The sequence below is a fragment of the Phoenix dactylifera genome, chromosome 11, assembly GCF_009389715.1.
Source record: "Phoenix dactylifera cultivar Barhee BC4 chromosome 11, palm_55x_up_171113_PBpolish2nd_filt_p, whole genome shotgun sequence".
Lineage (NCBI taxonomy): Eukaryota > Viridiplantae > Streptophyta > Magnoliopsida > Arecales > Arecaceae > Phoenix > Phoenix dactylifera.
Genome location: NC_052402.1, coordinates 25492342 through 25514869, shown reverse-complemented (window position 1 = coordinate 25514869; position 22528 = coordinate 25492342). Strand labels below are relative to the sequence as shown.

At 38.6% G+C, this 22528-nt stretch overlaps 2 protein-coding genes and 1 long non-coding RNA gene across 5 annotated transcripts; 2 read left to right on the top strand and 1 right to left on the bottom strand.

The window, feature by feature from the left end:
• Positions 1-4825: 4825 nt before the first annotated feature.
• Positions 4826-20850, top strand: LOC120112468. Its single transcript, XR_005514107.1, has 3 exons — positions 4826-5178; positions 16275-16277; positions 20841-20850. It is a non-coding gene; the product is annotated as an uncharacterized LOC120112468 (long non-coding RNA).
• LOC113462950 lies at positions 5653-7423 on the bottom strand. Of its 3 annotated transcripts, none has more exons than XR_005514106.1 (5): positions 7034-7423; positions 6294-6358; positions 6065-6186; positions 5893-5979; positions 5653-5822 (listed from the first exon to the last, which is right to left on the bottom strand). XR_005514106.1 is itself a non-coding variant. In XM_039131968.1 (5 exons), the coding sequence occupies exons 1-5, from the start codon at positions 7314-7316 to the stop codon at positions 5793-5795; spliced, it is 561 nt and encodes a 186-aa protein (XP_038987896.1). In that variant the 5' UTR covers positions 7317-7423; the 3' UTR covers positions 5653-5792. The 3 variants fall into 3 exon arrangements, 2 of the variants coding, with proteins under 2 accessions (XP_038987896.1, XP_026661756.2); XM_039131968.1 differs by having other exon boundaries at positions 6091-6186; XM_026805955.2 differs by lacking the exon at positions 5653-5822 and having other exon boundaries at positions 5848-5979.
• On the top strand, positions 13974-15515 carry LOC103710528 (probable glutathione S-transferase parA). Its single transcript, XM_008796284.4, has 2 exons — positions 13974-14312; positions 14978-15515. Exons 1-2 carry the CDS (start codon positions 13992-13994, stop codon positions 15323-15325), a joined length of 669 nt encoding a protein of 222 aa, XP_008794506.2. The 5' UTR covers positions 13974-13991; the 3' UTR covers positions 15326-15515.
• Positions 20851-22528: the final 1678 nt, after the last annotated feature.

The following is a 22528-nucleotide window of genomic DNA, read 5'->3' as shown; positions in this document are numbered from 1 at the left end:
TATGCTAAGTTGTATGGATGCACAGTGAAAGTCAAACTTAGCAACAGTTTGATGTATAGAATGTGACTTGATTGAATATGCTTGCAACTAAAGGATGCGCGGATAACAGTTAAGCAAGCAATCTATCTAAGTAAGTAAGTGTGTTAGTTAGACAATGACAAGAGGCATTACAAACACAACAAACATATAGTGGTTCGGTGCACCCCAGCACCTACATCCACTCCCCAAGACCTCTTGGGAATTTCACTATAATCCTACAGATTACAGCCGGTTGTTTTACAAGCTCACAACCCAACTTGTTGTTTTACGAGGTCACAACGAACTCGGTCGGTTTTCCCAGGCTCACCGACTAGAACCACCCCGATTGTTTTTCCGGGATCACAATCGAACCCTTACACCGTTGGTTTCAACCTAGGCTCACCAACAAACCTATTACCGTTGGTTTTCCCTTTGGCTCACCAACAAACCTTAACCCCTTGATTCAATCCCTTGATTGAATCAAGTTACAAGATATTAAAATAAAGGTTTAAAAACAAATCAAAGCTTCTTAAACAAGCAAATATAACAATATAACCAAATAGGGTAAAGAGAAGCCCTCAAACGAGTTTTGAAGATGAAGAAGCTCGGCTTCTTCTTTACTTGACCCTCTTCTGATTTGGCACGAAGTAGAGGATCACCGAGGCAGCACACGGATGGAGAGGAAGCTTTGGGATTCGCTTGGATGCTCTTCTTCTCTCTATTTCACTTCGGATGGCCCTTTTGTGCTTATGGGAGATTTCTCTTGTAATCTCTTTGAGATCTCTTCTCTAAATGTTCTTTCTCACTTCCATGAGTTCTCCCCTAGCTCTCTTCTTGTTTTTATAGCTTTAGATGGCGTGGAAACAAGAATATAGCCGTTAGAGACAAAAATAGAGCCGTTGGACATAGTCTGCACTTCCTGACAATATTACCGTTGGGATCGGAGTCGACTCGCGCGATCAGGAGTCGACTCGCCTGTTGCAGGAGTCGGCTCGTGCTTTACTGGAAACGACTCAGCCACTGTTCCAAATTTGAATTATTGTGCATCCTCGACTGGGAGTCGACTCGTCTTAACCCGGAGTCGACTCGCCAACATCTGGAGCTGACTTGGCATCTTCGGAGTCGGCTCATCCCATGAATTCAGAGGACATACTTTCTGATTTTCTTCCTCGAGTCGACTCGGATTCTCTTTGAGTCGACTCGGCTCTCAGAGCCCGAAAACTGATCCTTTGTATTTTGGGGTCGCGCTGCCTTGGAGTCGACTCGAACTGTCTTGGAGTCGACTCGCCTCTCAGAGACGAAAATACCGTCTTCTGTCTTTGGGTTGCGGTGTCTAGGAGTCAACTCGCGTATTGCGGGAGTCGACTCGAATCTCAGAGTCAGTAAATTGGTCTTCTGTCTTTTTCCTTGTGTTCCTCTGAGAGTCGACTCTCACTTTCTTTGGAGTCGACTTGCCAACCATCGGAGTCGACTCGCGTTCCACTGGAGTCGACTCGAATCTCAGATCCAAAAACTGCTCTCTGACTTTTCTGCCTGTGACTCCTAGGAGTCGACTCATACTACCCTGGAGTCGACTCGGTGAACATCGGAGTCGACTCGCGCTCTTCAGGAGTCGACTTGTTGACAGGTTCTGAGATGAATCTTTCTGTCCGGCTGTCTGTTGCTCCTTGGAGTCGACTCGGAACTGTAGGAGTCGACTCGAGTGCCTTTCCTTTGAATTTTTCTTAAAACTTGCTCTTCTAAATTGAATCCTTTGAACTTGAGACTTGGGCCAATAAATTGTAGCTTTCTTCCAACTTTTCTTGAGAGCTTTGGAGGCCTTCTTGTGTTCTTCCAACTTGCTATGTTCCTTGCAAAATAAATATCTTTCTCCTTGCAACACAAACATTAGTATTTATACTTCAAGGTTTTGTGATCATCAAAATCAATCTTTAAATCAATCTTTGGATCATCAAAAATAAATTTTAAGAATTTATTATTGCTTTAATATGATTCGTAGCCTTACATGCTTGTACGGTTTGCCATACAGGCATGCGGTGTCTATCACGCTTTGAGTTTGGGGCGTGACAGATTTGATGGTATAAGAACTTAGATTTAAGATTACTAGAGACTCATGATTAATCTGATCAGAGCTTAGCTTTTAGGATTATTAGGTTAGTCAAAAAGTTTGAGAGATGGATAGAAATTAGGCAATAAGACAAATATCTTTGTTTGCTTATGTTATTGATAATTTTTTATTATCTTATCTAAATTTTATTTGAAATGCTTATTAAAATTAGAATGCTTGCTAACTGTGCGTGCGGCCAATGTTTGAATAAACTAATTAGGGAGTTTTCTTAATGGAACAATTTGCATTTCAAGTTATGATTAAATTGGATTTTGACTAAATTAAGTGAAAGAGTAATCATGCCATGCAATTTTAGAAGTTCAACTTGATATAGGGTATTGTGATGTTACTTCTAGTTTGAAGTTAATTATTTTGGTAGCAAGTTAGGGCTCATCTATATGTTGTTTAAGGCTTGGACAAGGAAAGATTGCATGATATTCATTAAAATATTCTTCAAGGTTGAAATTTGTATGACAATCATGCATGAAACTCTTATGAAGAAGAAAAATATATTTGATGAGAATCTAGAATTTTATTGGCCTTATCTAGACTTTGAAATTTTAGATCCTTTCAGTTTATAATGCAGATTTTTATTTTGTTTGAAAAAATATGAGAATATTGGTGGTTTAAATTATTTTAAGCTTGTCCACAATATTAACTCTATGATTTAGAAATATTTTTTGATGGTTTTTCTTGTTAAGGAAACTTTTGTTATCGAAGAAAAGGATGGTGTTTTTGATTTTGACTGATATGGATATCATTGTGTTATTAGTACTATCTACTATGTTAAAAAAAAGAAATTTGGCATCTCAAGTCAATGATGAATAGTATGCTGGTTTCTGCATTAGCTGATCTTAGATTTGGAATGTTTTAATATAATTCTCTTTTCTCTTAGATTTGTAGATTATGCTTTTAAAAGAATTTAGAGATAATTATCAATCTTGAAGAATAGTTTACACTCAAATGTTCTACTATGGATAAAGTGGAGCAATTTATGATCTTGTGATGTATCAACATTAATTGATGTTTTGACAAAAAAAAAGGGACTATTACTAAAAAGATGAAATAGTTAATAAATCTATGTTGTCATGAGTAGATCCTCTAAGTTAAGATAGAGTAGTTTTTATGTTTCAGATAGTCTATAGAATTTACAAGATCATGTTTGTTTGCAATATTACAAATAAAAATATTTTTTTCGGTGGAATTGAACTTAGAGCTTACATCTTGGTGGAATTTTTTGTAAATCTTTGAAGCAGATTATTAGATTTTTGTGAGTCAAATATATATATAAACACACACACACTATAAATCAAGGCTATGAGTTGATCATGAATTTTGTATCACCATAGGTGAAATACTAGACAAATTTCATGAGAGGCCTCAATAAGTTTAAAAGAGAATATTCGAGGTGGTTGAATATGCTCATGAGTAAGCTAATATGTAATGTTTTAATTCGTTGGGTCATAGAATTAATATTCTTAAAGGAGAGATTAATATCAAATTGTAGAATGGAATTGTCAAGGGAATCTACAGTTGTCTTAGCTCAAATTGGATCTAGAATATGATTACTCAATAGTGCAAATATGGCAATTATCTTGAGGGTTAATCTTGATCTAGTATGCTTGGGAAGTAAGGATTAAAAAAAAATTGCTTGGATATTATTAAAAAAATAATGATGATCAGGGATCATTAAGAAATTTTGGAGAATATTGATCAGAGTTGCGCGGCGAAAGTATGGTGGACTGAGTTATTTTAAACTGGTCGAAAATATTGACTGTGTTTTGTAACATGTTATGATGGAAGACTAGGTTTTTCAATAAAGAATGCTTTAAAGGTGAATATTATTGATTCTCGGGTTAATAATGATATGATTATGTTTTCTCTCTGATAGATTTTGCTATTTTTGGTATGCTAAGAAAAAATTTTGAGCATTTCATGACTAGGGTGAGTTGATCATTGATTAAATATGATCTAAATTTTTAAAAAACCAAATAAGTCATGTGTTAATTGTTCCCTCTTTATGATTTACAAATTTAAGCAAAATTTAAAGCCTTGTGACATATCGAATCACGATATCAATATTTTGCTTTCTCAAACTTGCTCTTGTGATTTGAGGCTAATCATTTTCTAGATAGACTACTTGTCTAATGACCATCATTACATTTTGTGAATCACATTCCTAGCAATATGATGATTTGACTCGGTCATTATCTTTTGTGCACTACAAGAAAATATATATTCAGCGACTAAGATTCTAGTCGCCGAATAATCATATTTGGTTGCCAAAACCTTTTCGCGACTAGCATACTTTTCGTCGCCGAACCCTAGTCACTGAAAGGTTTTGGCGACCAATATTGTGTAGTCACCTAAGATACACCAACAACGACCAACATTTGATTGCCGAAGAAAATTTTCAGTGACCAAATCTGTTGTCGTTAATTTCAACGCCGACCAAATAGTTGGTCGTGGAATATTTGTCTTCCACTACCAAAAAAATTGGTCGCTGAATGTCTATCTTCCCCCACCAATAGTTTGGTCGCAGAATATATTGGAATGCATTGGCAACAAACATTTTTTGGTGGCAGAAAGTATTAACCTGTATTTAATTAACAATTCAAATTATAAGCTTAATATTTATTTTTGGGCTCGTTCTAAATCCTGTACAACCAACATAGCCCATCTAATATCCATATTGCACAATACATTTGCTCATCCAAATAGAAGTATACACAATGTTGGAGAATCCATAATCATTCATTATAAATATCATCATCTATAAGTCTAAAGTCAAGCATACCTATTAACCATACATCACAATGTTTCATCTATACCATATGTTAAGGTGATAATCATCACCAAACACATCAAAATGTAAATTAAAAATTCCAAAATATCTGATCTTGCTATTCCTCCAAACAACCATCATGTAGACAAAAATATTCTTATACCAAAAATTGGATTTTGCTTGTAGACAACTCCACCATGATCATCTGAACAAAAGCTATCCATGTACCAAAAACTAGATTTCACATGCTCATAACTCCACCATATATGTATCTGAGAAGGTAAAAAAGAATACACAATCAATAACCACATGTGAAAAATAATAAACTAAAATTCAAGTATAAGTTCACAATGATATTTCGCTTAATTTGATCAAAATCTCTAAATAACCTACGTAATATAAATGAGAATACATACCAACGAGTATTTATACCACCAGTTGAATACATGGCCCCATCATAACGGATAGATGACTTGTGCGTTTGAGTCTTTTCCTTTAAGAACTCTGTCACCAAACTTATAAGATGTGACACACGACTAGGTGTGGAAGAAGATGAAGAGGGCTTCGGCCCAACCCCAAATCCAAGAATGTATCTCTTTCTTTTTCCAAGTGCCTGTCTAGACATCTCCTCTGATGTTAATTGCACACCGGATTGGGAAGATTCTTCTCGCAAGCTCAACATCCGCCAGTTCTTCACTATTCTACTGACTTCGCAAACATTGTACTCTCCATAACTAATGTGATGGAAGACCAAGTTTTGAATCAGCTGCTCGCTTCACTCAGTTTATGTCTTCTATTAAAGGCAACTCCTTACTCCTAAGCTTCAATTAAGGAACTTATTTCCACCTTTCCTTGCTTATTATCAAAATCATTTGATCCTTGTCAATTCAGCAGATTGTGCAGCAATGCAACCTAAAGTCTCAAATTAGCGCATCCTTAGATGTAGTTGAAGTAACAAAGTCAGGCATCATTAATCACTGACCTTTAAGTCTGACCAATTCTCAATCAGATTGGTCCCAAGATCTAAATTATGAACTTTTATGTTCCGTGCCAACTCAGCTGGCAGAGCCTGGGAAATGAAGCAAGACATGGTTACAAGTGACAGAGACAAGCTAGGACTAGGTCAAAAAAATAAGGACTGTGACAACAATTACATGTATTTTATGCAGGTAAAACATACTGTAATCTTGTTTTGAGCAAATCTGATTGACTTCAAAACCACACATGACGTGAGGGAAGATCCAATTTCTTGAATTTGACAATGGGAGAGAGAAAGCTGAAATGAGATGAAAGTTAGAAAAGCTGTAGCAACCTCTGATATAAATGATCATAGTTGCGAAAAAAAATGAAAGAATTAAAACCATATCAATATTTAAATCTTACCTTTGTGATAGATGTCAATTTCATCAAAGAGTCACCAATCTCATGAATTGGATTTCGTGAAAGAACTGAAGAGAAAAGATTTAGGAAGAAAGAAACTAAATATTGCCATTTTTTAAAAAGCATTTCTCATCAATGCCCAATATACTGAGTTGGTATTTGTTGACCAAGAGTATGCAATAAAACAGCCAAAAGTTAAAAGGAGGATATCGAAATTATAATGAGAATTATACATAATGCATTACATCTAAAGCAGTCTAAAAAGAATCAGAACACTATGAGAAGTCTAATGCGAATTTAACATTTTAATATATCCTTGGATCTAACTGAAGAAAAATAATCAAAGCTTATTATTAAAAATATAAATAATCAAAATTGCATTAAAAAACAATCAATTTCTGCACTATTGAAGTTAAATTCCCATAGTGAAATGCATGAACCTCAATCTAAACTGCAAAAAAATTCAAGAGAATATGGAATCCCATAACATCATTAGGATGTCAGAACTACTCGTTCGACAATTGTTGTTTTATAATCAGAAGACATTAATTTAGAAACTAAGCACAATAAATTCATCAATCCAGCGAAGTTTTCATCCATTTCCCGAAATAGATAGCATAAATTCCACCACAACAGAGAAAGTATCAATTTATCTTCCCCAAATTACCACCTTTATCGTTTCCATTGAAAAACAATTCCATTAAGTAACAAAAATTAGATCGAGTAGAGCTCAAAAATCCCACCATAGAAGGACCGTAAGCACACAGTATCCGTCTCGAAGCGGCGGATGATCCCGCCAGCCAGCATCCGACGCACCTCGCCGGCGAGGGCACGGAGCAAGAGGCAAGGAGAGAAACGCCCAAATCTCCCTTCGATCTCTTCTTCTCTTCCTTCGAGATGGTCGGAAATGGGAAAACCTAGAGGTCGCCGGTGGCCATCGAAGCAGCTCCGCCTGGCCGAAACGGAGGATCTCGGGGTGGCAGCGGAGAAGCGGCACTGGGACTGGGAGGATAGGAGGGCCGCCATGGGAGCTAGAGTTTCGAGAGGAGAGGGATTGGGGAAGAAAGGGTTTTGGAGTTAACGCAAAGGAGAGAGGATAAAATAGTGGTGAGAAGAGATAGTGAAAATCGGAGAGCCGCTAGACGCCCCCCACGGTATGGATGTCATTGCTGTGGATGGCCTTTCGGTTAGGGATTTGTTGGATTTAGGTTAGGGAGGAGGAGGAGGGGTTAGGGATCGCGTGGGGGGGGATGGGTGGGTGCCGGGGCCGCGGGTTGAGCGGCTGCAGGGGTTTTGGGAAGGGGAAGGGGAGAATTTGGGCGGGGCGGCGGCACTTAGTTTCATTTTGAATTTTCCTCTTTCTAACTTTTTTTCATTATAATTATTTAAAAATAATATTTTTAATATTTTTAGAATTAAAAATTAAATTTGGTGACAGAAATTTTGGTCAATAATCCATCACTGCTAAAAATAATCTTTTAAAAATTTATAAACACTTGAGTTACGATTTTTGTGACGGCTGAGTTTGTTACTGTCTGGTTGCAATTTCGGTTACCAGTTTTGTGACAAATATTCCATCACTACGGTGGTCACTAAGTTTTGGCGCCCACCCTACCCACGTATTCTGTGACCAGTCTGTTACTAATCTGTCACTAAGTTCACACCACGGTGATCAAATTTCTGTATGTCACTAATCCGTCACAAATAGTGACAGATAACGGGTCGTCACTAGTTTTCCGTCACTATACGCTTGTTTTCTGATAGTGAAAGTTGTAGGATTGAGATTCAGCCGAAGAGACGAGGACATACCTAAGTGAATTAAGGTGTTAAATGGCACCATTTGAAAATAAGCAGTTTTTTTTTTTTTGGAACTTAGAAATTAGCATCTTACAGGGGCTAGTACAACATCGTTCGGTTTTACGAAAACCTTCCACTACCAAAAGTTTGGTCACTAAAAAACTCAAACTTTCTGCCCAATTTTTTCATCGAAAAAAGGCGCCATTCGTAAAAGTTTTCCTGGACTAAATTTTTTTTAGTCGCTGGAGGTGAACCTTTAAGGACCAAAATTTAGTTGCCAAAAGTTTTACGTCCAGCCCGTGCGAAATATTGGACTCGTGCCAACTTGGTATTGCTTTTCCGCGACCAAATATGTATTTAGCCGGTGTAGGACAATTATTCAGTAACTAACAAAAATGTTGGTCGCAGATAGCCTTATTTTCAGCGACTAAACTTTAGTCGCCAAACGTTTTACCTCCACCCCGCCAACTTAGTTTTGATTTTCTGCGACCAAATATACATTTAGTCGGTGTATGACAATAATTCAATAACTAACAAATATGTTGGTCGCAAATAGCCTTATTTGCAGCGACCACTATTCATTTAGTCGCCGAAAGTGGTCGCTGAAAGTATATTTTCTTGTAGTGGTGGATCAGCACCCCACCATAATAAGTGTAACAAATCTATTTTATTTCAAGTTCTATCCTAAATACAATTAATTTTAATCAATCTTGTTGTGAATTGATCCCAATCCGACCTGGAGTGAACTTATATCAAGATGATAATTTCAATCTTAGATTTTAATTAGTCACTTGTTGCCCAGATAGACAACCCAAGAGGGGGGGAGGGGGTGAATTGGGTTTTGAAATAATTATTACAATTAAATGGTTTGTGAAATACTAATTAATACTTTTTGCGAGTAGATTAATTAGATGCTATGTGCAGTGAATGAAATGAAAGTAAGAGACACAAAGGCAATCACAAACACAATGATTTTATAGTGGTTCGGAGCTAACCCTTGCTCCTACGTCCACTCCCCAAGCCTCACTTGGGAATTCACTATAACCCCTCGGATTACAGCCGGTTGTTTTACAAGCTCACAACCTAACTTGTTGTTTTACGAGATCACAACGAACTCGGTCGGTTTTCTCAGGCTCACCGACTAGAACCACCCGATTGTTTTTCCAGGATCACAATCAAACCCTTACACGTTGGTTTCAACCTAGGCTCACCAACAAACCTTTACACCCTTGATTCAATCCCCTGATTGAATCAAGTAAGGACCAAATGGATAGAAAGAACAAAGAGAAAAAATACAGCTTCTAAGAAAGCAGATGTTCAGCAATTTAAATAATAGAGAAGTTAAGAGCCCTCAAACTAGTTTATGACGATGTAGAGGAGGGCTTCCCGAACTCTGGGTCTCCTCTTGAATGTCTTGAAGACTTGAAGACTGAAGGAGACTTCTTTAATGCTGGAAAGAGTTGGTTGAATGGAGTTAATGGCCCTCTTCCTTCTTTTCAGTTGAGATCCCTTTGGCAGATGAAGTTTTTGTGTTTTCTTTGAAAGGAATGTCACTTCTCGCCTTTGCTACAGTTCTCTGTGGCTATTTAAGCCATTCCCCACGAAAACTAGCCATTAGACACAATCTTCTAGCCGTTCTGCACATTCTGCACATCCTGACAATGTTTCCGTTGGGGTCGGAATCGACTCGCGCGATCTGGAGTCGACTCGGCTGCAGCAGGAGTCGACTCATGCTTTTCTGGAGTCGGCTCAGCAACTGTTCCGGATTTGAATTAAAGTGCTCTTCTCGACTGGGAGTCAACTCGACTTAACCCGGAGTCGACTCCCCAAAGTCTGGAGCTGACCTGGCACTTTTGGAGTCGACTCATTCCAAGGAATCCATAGAGGTATTCTTCAACTTTGCTCACTCGAGTCGACTCGAAAATTCTGGGAGTCGACTCGGCGCTCAGAGTCCGAACTTCCGATTTTCTGTCTTTTGGCTCGTGCAGTCTTGGAGTCGACTCGGACTGTTTCGGAGTCGACTCGGCTCTCAGTATCCGAAAAACAGTCTTCTGTCTTTTTAGGGTAGCGCTGCCTTGGAGTCGACTCGAACTGTCTTGGAGTCGACTCGCCTCTCAGAGACAAAAATACTGTCTTCTATCTTTTTGGGGTCGCGCTGTCTCGGAGTCGACTTGGGCTTTGCGGGAGTCGACTCGGCTCTCAGTATCCGAAAGTTGCTCTCTGACTTTTGCCTTATATAACACTGAGAGTCGACTCTCGCTACCTTTGGAGTCGACCTGCCAACCATCGGAGTCGACTCGCGTTCCTCCGGAGTCGGCTCGGCTCTCAGGGTCCAAAATAACTTCTCTGTCTTTCTGTCTGTAACTCCCTGGAGTCGACTCATACTACTTTGGAGTCGACTCGGCAAGCATCGGAGTCGACTCGCGCTCTTCAGGAGTCGACTCGCTGACAGATTTTGAGTTGGGTCTTTCTGTTCGTCTGTCTGTTCTCAGTCGGAGTCGACTCGTAATGTTCCGGAGGCGACTCGAGCCTGTGCCAGTGCTTCTGATACGCTTGGAGTCGACTCGTAATATCCCGGAGTCGACTCGAGTCTCAGACTTTGGTTCATATTGACTTCTTAACTTATCCAAAATGTCTTGAACCAAATCTAGAGACACTTAACCATAAATTTAAGAGAATTTCACTGAAACACTAGATTGATTCATTAGTACACATAAGATATACTCAAATGCTTTGAGCTCATCAAAATCAAATAGGGTTATAATCAATCACTCCACATCACTTTTCTAGCACTAATTTTACTAGTTTATATGAAATTTTTGATAATTGATTAAATTTACCTATCACACTGATTTTGATCGAGGGGAATGAGATCTTGGATTTATGTTAGTCAATGGGCTGAGCATCTCAAAATTTTGAAGGCTTAGATTCTTCAAATTTCAAGGACAAATTTTTTTTAAGAAAAGAGAATGTGAGAATAGGGCCTTAATGGGCTGAAGTCGGCAAGGCCTGCCAACTCCAGCCCTTGGCCCAAAGGAGAAGCAGAATAGAGGATCGTGATCGCGATCCTCTGCTCTGCCTTCCTTAGTGTGACTGGGGGAGGGATCTACAGCAGACCCATGGCTGCTGGGAAAGGCCGTCGATCGTGCTCAACCGCCGTAAGAATCATAGCATTGAACGAGCCGACCCCTTCAAAACCTTCTATAAATCCCCCTCTTTCCCTACATTGGGCCATCATCGACACCTCTCTTCCCTCCTCCTCCGGTGGCCAGCGTGCCACCTCAACCAAGCGCCGCCCGAGACCCTTTCTTCCTCTTGATCTCTTGTCTTTCTGTCACTCTATTTTTGGGACCAAGCACTGTCGCCCTGCTTCCGCCGAACGTCACCGCCGCTACCCACCGGATCGGCTACCTTTGGCCAAGATCCTTCCCCTTCGACGATGCACCATAAGCTCTCACCTCTCTTTGTTCTTTTGATCGAAGCTTCTACTGTTCCGTACATAAATTGAGGATGTCTCGATTTTTCCTTCTCACTGCAGTCGCCACAGCGGACATTGGCCCTCGACCGGACGTCGACCTCCAACCACCCAAGCCCGGCCACCGTCGGACCTTCCCTCTTCCCTCCTCCCTCTCTTCCTTCTTTTCTTCCTTCCTCTGTATTCCTAAACGCATCGGGATGAAGAACTCTCTCGTGGGCCGAGTTTGGGACCTATTGGGCCATGCCCATTGTTGGCCAAATTTGGGTCTAGTTTAGTTATTTTGGAACTTGTTTGGTTGTGCCCATTGTGGGCCAAATTTGGGCCCACTTCAGTCATTTTGGTCCCTATTGGACCGTGTCTATTGTGGGCCGAGTACGGGCCTTGTTCACCCTAATGGGCCATTGTGGGCCGAGATCGGATCATGTTCACCTTGTTGGGCCCTGTTCATTCATGTGGGCCGAGTCTATTCATTTTGGACCAAAAAAGGAGAGAGAAAGGAAATCCTTTTTCTCTCTTTACTTGAATCGTGGACCAGATACATTGATTGATCCAGGTTGACCCAAGCCAAATCTCTTTTTTCTATTTTGGTCAAATTGGAATAAATAGGCCGAGCCTCCGATTGAATCTAACTAAGTGGATTAGCCCAAAACTAAGTGGATCAGGCCCAAAAGCTCAATTAGCCTTAGATTGTGTATCTCTTTATCTCTCTAAGCAAGCCCACATTCTGACTAGATATAGACCTTTTCTCTGATGGTGGATCTGAACCACTTTGACCGATTTCAAGATCAGGATTAGACCAAATCCAGACCCAAGCTAATATTATCTCTCCTCTTCTTTTTCTCTCTCTAGACATACTCAGGGATCTTAGTATTTATTGCTCAGATCCAAGTTGACCCAGTTTAGAGATCTTGAACCGCCTCAGTACCCGAGTGGTAGACCAGCCATTACTTCAACCGCAGCTAGATTTGACCATTTTTGATCTTTATCTGACCTATTAAATCCTCCTGGCTCGGACCGATCTGAACAGTCGGGCACTATCATCCGACCAACCTGATTTAAGTGTATGAGACCATAGTGTTTAATTTTGACTTTTAGAATTATATTAAAATAAAACTAATAATACTTTAATGATATTAAACTGGTGTATCTAACATGTTTGTCTGAAGTGAGATTTAAAGTGAAAAGAGGTAAATAACCTAATGTTTCAAAGTATATTTTTTTAAAAATTTTTGGTAAAATTAATAATTAGTTGATTAAATTCTGATATGTACTTTGTACTTAGTAAAACGAGTCGGGCATGTTAATAATTATTTTAAAATTATGTTATATGCTATAAAATCTAGAAAATGTGAGCGGGCAAGTTATGCTAAATTTATTTTATATGTATATATTTTCAGCATGGCTATGATTTGTATAAATTATTGATTTAAAAAAAATAGGAATTAGTATTGCTATGATATGTCGACCTGTAATCTTGCATGCTTGTACAGTCTGCCATATAGGCATACGATGTCTGTTGTGCTCCAAGTTCGGAATGTGACAAAAAGCCATGAGTTCAAATCTCCCATTCATACCCTTTTTTTATACTATATATTTATTATCTTGAGTCTTTTCTCCTTTTGATTATTCTCGGTTGTTAATTGAGTCATGCCTAACTTGTTGACGCCTTAACACAGATTTTTCTCCTCTTCATTCACAGTGAGCGAATGTTAAATAAAGTTTGACCACGAGCACTGTCATATATTATCGATCGACAAAAGTGTCAACATGGAATCCAGGCCAGTACTTGATAGATGATGAGCCAAATTGCCCGCTACTCTATTAGAATGGCTTTATAGGAACTATTCCATTTTATAAATGATGGTCGCTTTTTTTAATGAAAGTCAATTAAAGGGCACATAAGCTCTCTCTTATGCCGCCACCTTTCCCATCTGAAACTTTAGCATGCGCGCGGCGGTAATTTGACCAAAGATAAACCAAAGAACGGATTCCACATCTCCACTGCAACCCACCATACTGAAGTTTCTCTCTTATTCTATTTCACTTTTAGTTCCTAGGTAGTGTAGTTATTATTCAAGTTTCTCTCTTATTCCACCTCTCTTACGCTATTTCACTATAAGTTCCTACGTTAATCCAAGGAATGGCCCCCAACTGCACTTCGAGAAGAGCAACGTTTTCTCTACGATAGCCTCTCGTTTCCCACGTGTTTTTCATTTTATTTCTTTTTCTCTGGACAAACAACCATCGTGGTTGTTGACTTTGAAAAGCGAACAAATGAAACCAAGATTTTCTTTTCTAACGATAAATAATTTGCGTCTGCCTTCGGCCAAACCCTTACACTCACGCGCGCCTTCTATATATAACACCCTCATCCTTGTGGTGTCCTTGCACACTCCTAGCGATCTAATTCCCAGGAGCTAAACGTAATGGCACCGGAGAAGGCAGTGGTGCTGCTCGACGAGAGGGTGAGCCCGTTCGGGCAGCGGGTGAGGATCGCGCTGGCGGAGAAAGGGGTGGAGCACGAGTACCAGGAGGAGGATTTGGCCAACAAGAGCCCGCTACTGCTCAAATCTAATCCTGTTTACAAGAAGATCCCTGTACTCATCCATGACGGCAAGCCCATCTGTGAATCTCTCATCATCGTTCAGTACATCGACGAGGTGTGGGTCCGCGGCTCCCCGTTGCTCCCCTCCAACCCCTACGAACGGGCCAACGCCCGCTTCTGGGCGGACTTCGTCGACAAGAAGGTATCCTCCCCTTCCGTGGGCTATACAATATTTTTCTCTTTATCGTTATGCTATCATTTTGCCACCATTGGTGCTGGTGGTGCTCGGCAAGTGGTAGAAAGATGGATAACTATGACCTCATTGATTACTACTTATTTACTGAACATATTCGGGAAAATGACTATAGATCTGGATACCGTTATACATGGGTTTCATGTGATTGATAAGATACTACTTTGCTCGAAGACTTTGTTATCTAGTCTGTTTCATACCTGAACTAAAGCAAACCCTAATTACAGAAAAGTGACTATATATAGACCCCTAACACGGGCGCAGACAAATAAATAATTGCACAGGAGAATTGGATTGCTCATCATGATTTTTCAAGGTTGTGTGGTTGCGTTGGTGTTAGCAAATCTTTAGTGCAGTTATTTGAAAACCAACCTTGATTCTTTAGGGTGTCTTCTAAGCATTGGCATCTGTTTACCATTGGTACATCTCCCTTATTCTTCCTATGACAAATCTTTGATACCAAATACAAGTTCTGAAAGTACATGAATTAGAATTTATCTCTATATTTCTCTCCTGCATTTTTTAGATTTAGGCTTAGCAATATCAATTTTATTGTCTCATGGAATTTTTCGTCCTCAAGTAGTGTAATATGTTTGCCTTTCTGTTATTAGTAGATTTATGACTCTGGGGCGAGGATGCTGAAATATACGGGACAAGCCCATGAGGAAGCAAAGGAGGAATTCATCGAGAGCTTGAAGCTTCTGGAAGGCGAACTCCAAGACGAGACCTACTTTGGAGGAGAGAACTTTGGTTTAGTTGACATAGCCTTTGTTCCCTTCACGACTTGGTTCTACACTTTTGAGGTTTATGGTAACTTCAGCATTGAGAAAGAGTGCCCCAAGCTGGTGGCTTGGGGCAAAAGGTGCATGGAGAGGGAGAGCGTGTCTAAATCCCTTCAGGATCCCCATGTGGTCTATGAGCTTCTGGCATACTTGCTAAAGAAGAAGTATGGGAAGGTGTAGAAAGGATAAATTATGCAGATCCCAAGGCTGAATTTTATGAAAAAGGACTACAGGTTTCAAGCATGGTGTTTTCTCACTTGTATCTATAGGGCTGGTTTAAGCTAATCTTGTTGTACCCAAAAAAAATAAGAAGCTAATCTTGAAAATGTTAGAACTATGGAGCAATAAAACTTATATGAAGATGAGTTGGGGACCAAGTCCCTAGGGTGTTGTTTTATAACGTGCCTCATTCATCAAAGGCAGCGTTGGTTACAAAGACTGAGATGGGCATTATCTCCACCGCGGTTACATAGAATTTAGTTTTATCGCAACCACAACAATATATCCCATCAATATATCGGAGGCTTATTTTGAATCAAAGTCCAGATCTAATTGCAAAAACTAAAATGAATCCCGATGTGTGTTATTGTGGGCCATATCTGAATGGGCTCAATTGAATCAATTCTAACATTCTCCTACTTGGGCCAACCTAATACAATCACCTTCATTTTAACTATTTAAAATATTTCAAAAACCTTTAGCAAAATTTTTATTTGAATCTACTAATTGAAAAGACGATGTGGATCCACATTTAAAGGACAACTAAGTTCCTTCATAAATTATAGGAGATAATTAAGCTATATACTTGCTTACAAAATAATCATCAATGCGAAGTATGATAGTAAATATATTATCAATCGAGACGCAACCTTTCACGTATTACAACACTAATGACATCTCATAATCAAGTTCTTAATTTGGAATTTTTCTTAATGAATGGATAGAACTTTACATCTATTCCTTGGTCTCTTTATCACATGGTAAATAGTTGATCAGTATAAAATGGAATAAACTGAACTTTACGATAAAACCAAATGTGATCACTTTATTACAGTGTCCAATGCATATTATTCATAAAAAGAGCTAATGAGCACCATATGAGCCACATAATTCCTGAAAATCTCGAGAGCGAGTCCTTTAATTAGTGGATCTACAATTATCAGCTCTATATTTATATGAGCCACACTACATCCTACTTTATTCTCTCACAAAGAGAAAAGTATTTAATACTAATGTACTTGCAGACGCTTCTACTCTTCGAACTATTCAAGAATCCTATTGTTGAATTATTGTCATAGTATATCTTTATCGATCTGCTAATAGAGTCAGTAACTCTAAGTTCAATGATAAAATTCTGCAACCAGATGGCTTATGAGGAAGTCTCATAACAAGCAATATACATTGTTTTCCATAGTGAATGTAGTGATAAGACTTTGTTTTGCACTCATCCATGTTACAGCACCTGCTACAAGTAGAAAAATGTATCCAATGGTAGACTTCCTACTATTGATCCACTCAGTACAGTCCAAATTCGAATAACCAATAACTTCAAGATGGTCAATCTGTCTGTATGTGAGCACGTAGTCTTTTGTGCCTTGCAGGTAATGCATGACTTTTTTCATCACAAATTTCTCTAATACTTTAGAGATGTAAGTCCTTTGAGATAGTCCAGGTAACTCTGAGGATCTATCTCTATGAATCTCAATACCGATAATATAAGTGGCTTCCCCTATATCTTTCATCTCAAAATTTTGGGACAAAAACTGTTTGATTTTCTTAAGTAGACCAAGATCACTACTAACGGGCAGAATATCATCCATATATAATACGAAAATTATGAACACACTCCCATTGACCTTCAAACATATACATTGATCAATAATTTTTTTCAAACCAAAAGGAAGTGATTATCCTATTAAATTTCAAATACAACTGTCCAAATGCCTATTTAAGTCCATTGATGGATTTCTTTAATTAGGAAACTATGTGCTCTTGTCCGCGGCCAACAAAACCCTCGAGTTGTTCCATATAAACCTCTTCCTCTAACCGTTGAGAAAGATCATTCTCACATCCATCTGATCCAACTCCAAATAAAAATGAGCCACTAAGACCATGACAATCCTAAAAGTGTCTTTTGATGAAACTAGATGATAATAGGTCTCTTTAAAGTCAATACCTTCCTTTTGTGTGAACCCTTTTGCCATGAGTCTGGCTTTATATTATTCAACCTTACTATTAGGATTTCTTTTGGCTTCATAGATCCATTTGCAACCTACTAGTCATACCCATTCAATTAGGGCAACTTCCTATCGACAGTTTATCCCTCAGTGATATGTTGTCATGTTGGATCACTCTTTTATTATATAGATTGTGCAAAAGGGACCGACATATAACCGCTCCTGGTAGATGGTGTTAAATTAGTAACCTTCATTACTAATTATTTTACAAAAATACAAAGTTCATTACTAATTATCTTTAAAAGTAGCAAAAAATGCATTATTACTACAACTATGAAAAAAATAACATGTCTTTATGGTCTTGGGGAAAAAAGGCTGGTTCCTAGACAAAACTACAAATCCTGCTTTAGTTGTATCTTTAACATTATGAGTAATTACAAGTAAGAAAAATGAAGAGCATAGCAAGAAACTAAATAAGCATAATGGCTATTAGAAGGCAATGTGATTGGCAATTAAACAACAAAAATGCAAATAGAGTCAAAAGGCCTTGGCAATATAGACATCCTGATAGTAAATCAAATTGCTATGCCAGCACATGCTCAGAGAAATCTTGTAAAAATATGATGAACTGACTTTGATATAATTAGTAATTGCATACCAATCACGAAGATCATACCCTATATTAAGAAATAGAAAAATTGATAGGGAAGGAAATAAGGGAGTTCGTTTGGCATCCGGTGCTCCTTAGAATAAAGGATCGATGAGGTAGGATGAAAACTAGTAGGGTTGTGGTGGCACTTGATGGTGAGAAATCAGAAAGGAATCAAAGGTGGGGACTCAAAACAATAGGTATGGACTCCAACAGCCCGACCTAAGGCCTGGCCCATGGAGTGCCCAAGCGCGGAAGACTCTGAGAGGGAGTCTTCTTCTCCTTCAGCGACTCCAGCTCCGATTAGGAGTCAGAGTCCTAAGGTCGCAGGGACCCTAGGGATCCTCTATAAAGAGAGAGCTCTCTTTCTCCAGAGCTATTCATTCCGAGCAATCCTCCTCTTTTCATCTCCTTCTTCCTCCTTTTTTTTCTGTTGAGTTCGCGACTGTCAGTTATTGTGCTTGTTGGAAATCAAGGTTGCCAATGCCTCCGAAATCGAGGTAACACTGCGATTTTCTTTCTCTTTTTTTGTTCTTCTTTCCATGATCTGAAACATGGTCGTTGACCATGAAATCGGCCAAAAGTCGACCGAAATAAGGATACCCTATTTGCCTCTTTTTCCTTCTCTCCGACCACTGCCATCGCTGACGTTCGTCACTGAGGGACTTAGCCTCTTTCTTACATCGACCTTTGGTTGGGGCCAGCAAGTGGGCTAGGACATGAATCCACTGATCCAAGAACACCTCTGTTCCGCATCTATTTTTGATCATCCTTTTCCTTTTTCAGTTGCCGCCACCGACTGCCACCACCTGTAGCCGAACCTCTTCCTACATTGTCAGTCCTCCGACGTTGATCCCCACCATGATCATAGCCATAGGTTAGCCTCCTTAATCCCATATTTTGTAAAGAAAGAAAGAAGGAAAGAAAGAAAGAAAGAAGATAAGAAAAAGAAGAAGGGGAGGGAGAAGGAGAGAGTCGATCCTTCTCTTTTGCTATCTTATTTTTTCTCTCATCTCTCTATTTCTCTCTCTAAAAAGACCCATGGACCCATGAACCGAGTCCTATCTCTCTATCTTATGGATCCGAGTTGACCCCGGCAAAGGACCTTGATCTGTTTTGGTGTCGGACAACCAGTCAGACCGATCACCCCAACCATGTTAAGTGTCTCTAGAACCCACTAATAATGATTTTCGTTGAATGACCTTGGCCCTGATCGAGTCCATACCTTGCTGAACACTGTCATCCGACCTGCCTAGAGCTGCTGAACATTATCACCCAACCAACTGTCTCCTTTTCTTATTGTTTTAATTCGATTAAAATCATCAAATAGAAATTAATCTTTCTTTTAATATTTTTAAATAGGTTCAGTAGATTTGCCTAGTAAAATTTGACGGTCTAAGACGAAAGAAGTAAATAGATTTTGCACTACTTATTATTTTTCAAATGATCATATTTTTCGTGCATAAAATTTACTTATGGAAATATCATGCTTTTCTTAAAATTACGGATCAACATATGTATTATGAAATTATGCTTTATTATGAAAAATAGTTTCATGAAAGTTTTAATAAAAATAGCTTTGTTTATGAGATATGAATCTAATCATACTATTTAGTATTTTTTAACTATTATGTATATGTTTTAAGAAAAAGATATAAATTTTTTAAAGGCTTTTAGATAGCTATGTATGATCTCTAGAATTGAGAAAATCAACATCTAAAGCTAGCATTCATATGAACACAAGCCCCACCAGTGGGTATAAAGTTGGCATATAAAATAAGAATCTTTGTCGATTACGAACACGGACCCTGTCATGGGTATAAAGTGACCAAAACATAAATATCTATGAGCAATATTTTGATTATGGATAAATGGCAAAAGGATGGTTTATAAAGTTATTTGCAAAATGAACTTGAAAATATGTTTATGAAATATGACTAATTTATGCATGCATAATTAGCTTTATATCTTGCTTTAATATACTGTACTATAAAATGCTTTATTTTATAATATCTGTTATTTTTCTTAATTGATACATTGATATAGAAAAATTTATGCTTCATTGAGTACAGTAGAGTAAGATTTACTTACTGAGTTGTATCGTTTATATATTTCTATTTTTATTTTTGTCTCTCCACACGAATAGGGTCGATAGGAACGAAGGATGGTCCAAGCTTGGAGTTCGCACTAGCAATCTTGGCGATTTTGTAAAAAAAATAGTATTTTAAGTTGACTATGAATTTGTAGTTAATATTTTTTTAAAATATTGAGGATTATAGGTTTGATATTTATGTTTGGATTTAGATGCTCTGAATCAGTATTGGTTGTATTTAATGGATAATAAAATTAGACTTTTATTTATTATATTTTGTTGAGATAAATTTAAAGGGTACATGTAATGTTGGCTTCATTTTACCATATACTATCCCTCTCGGTAGTATGGTCGTATTATATCTTGGTTTTGGTGTGTGACATTTTATATATGAGGACCCATGCGAGCGTGTGTTTGATTCCACATCGGTTATTCACTAGGTAGATCTTGGGTATTTATACAGGATTAAGGAACCAAATAGGTGAAAATTCAAAATATAAAGAGCCAATGATAATATTATACACTGCTACTCTTTTTTCTTTAAATACTCCAACCTTAACAGACTCAAATGATAGAGAAGAGTTGCCTTCATCTTCTATCAAATTTCAGACTCTCCCCTTTTGAACTCTTTGAACATCTAACAACCAAAGAGGGAAAAATTCAAAATAAAAAGAGCCAATGACAACTAATTGGACTTAGTCTAACCACAATGCAAAAGTGTATTATGTAGACGCAACAAGCCAATTATACTGGGCCCAAATCCAACTTGATTTTAAGGTATTTGTACAAAAAGACTAAACCCGAAATCAAACTTAGCTATATTTTCCTAAAATCCTAATAGAGTTCAACTTTGACCTTAAACGATTGATGGCTCAACATCTTAGGCCCAAATCAAAAGGCCCATTACAAAAGCACAAGCTCTTAATTGATAATCTATACTGTAATATGACAGTTTCAACATCAGAGAATATTTCTTTCTCCTTCATTCATCATTTTTTTCCAATGAGAATACCCTCTTAAATTTAAAAAAAAATGTTAATTAGTTTCTTTCTCATTAAGCACATACATGTGCTTTCTTTATATTTTCAAATCAGATTTTATATCAGATTGGACTATATCTTAACCTTCCAACATAAAAAGATTCCAAATATAGGTTTGGCTAGCAAACAAACAAGTCGTTTAAGAGCCAAACCTTATTCAGCTTAAAATTCAGCTCAAGCTCCTGATTATTGAATGTGCCGAGCTTGAGCCGATTTTTCAAGCTTAAACAAGCCGAGTTCGAGCTAGGTTGAGCTTGCTTGATTTTGGCTCATAAACTGGCTTGAAATTACTAATAAATACACTTTATAATGTACTTTATAATAATTATTATTTATATTAATTATAAATATGTATTATATTTATTTATATGATAAATATCAAGTAACTAGTAGTTAGATTTTAATACAACGGCCATCAAGGATAAGGGGATGGGTGAAGCACTAATCTACTTCCCTTTCTAACCACAATGCCCACTCCCTTCCCCTTGTTACACATGCCTTGCCTCCAGAATCCACCGCCTCGAAATCTGACACCATGAAATATCGAAGCCACCACCACCTCCTGCTGTTCCTCTATCATCATCCTCTCCCCTCCATCCTTTCCAACAACCCAAAGCCTAATCTAATCTTCCATGGCCTTCCTTTTTTTCAAACCCTAGTATGGATGAGGAAATCCCCCAATAATGGAGGGGGCTGATGATAACGAGTTCAACCACTTGGTTCCCACTACCGAGGACGACAATGATGGGGAAGAGAACAAGGTCCTCAAGTGGGAGATTCGGCTCTTATCTTCCAAAGCTCACCTCCTCATTCAATATCATGTTGGATCCTCCAAGAACCATGTTCGTCCACCATGCCTTTAAACGCACCATCTTTGACCTTAATTTCTATATGTTGTCGTCTTCCTCCTCTATTCTTACATTGTTCAATCCATTCTTTCCCTTTTCACTGCCACCCTTAATGACCCCATCATTCTTGAGGGTAACAATCCTACCTACAAGGACAACACCAACAGGTCATGGTCGAATGCCTCATTGGCTATGCTTGAGTCCATTTTTGAGCTTTAACAAGCCGAGCTTAAGCTTGCTCGGTTGTGTACAAGTCGAGCTATAGCAGAAGTTTCTCAGCTCATCTCGAGCCGAGCCCAAGTGGAGTTGATATATTTTTGAACCAAGCTCAAACAAAGCCAGCTTCCTTATGTTTAGCTCGTTTACTCCTCTAACCAAGCATCCACCGTCCGCTCTCATGTGAGACCTCTTAGTTCTCTCTGTCTTCCTGCCCATCCCTCCCCCTCTCCGTCCCTCACCCCATACCCTCCATCTTCCTCGCATCTCGACTCTCCTCCTCCACCTCTCTCTCTCTCCCCCTTTCTCGTCCATGCCTCTCTCTCATGTCCCCGCGCCGATAACTCATCCCCCTCCCCTC

Bases quoted from the DNA above. Each gene is read 5' to 3' on its own strand.
- LOC113462950 (XM_039131968.1), bottom strand. From the start codon at position 7,316: ATGGCGGCCCTCCTATCCTCCCAGTCCCAGTGCCGCTTCTCCGCTGCC. The intron at 6,359-7,033 runs GTGGGATTTTTG...TTTTCTCTTCAG, and splicing joins GTGCTTACGGTCCTTCTATG to TTCTTTCACGAAATCCAATT. The intron at 5,980-6,090 runs GTATGTTTTACC...TTCATTTCCCAG, and splicing joins TTGCTCAAAACAAGATTACA to GCTCTGCCAGCTGAGTTGGC.
- LOC103710528 (XM_008796284.4), top strand. From the start codon at position 13,992: ATGGCACCGGAGAAGGCAGTGGTGCTGCTCGACGAGAGGGTGAGCCCG. The intron at 14,313-14,977 runs GTATCCTCCCCT...TGTTATTAGTAG, and splicing joins CGGACTTCGTCGACAAGAAG to ATTTATGACTCTGGGGCGAG.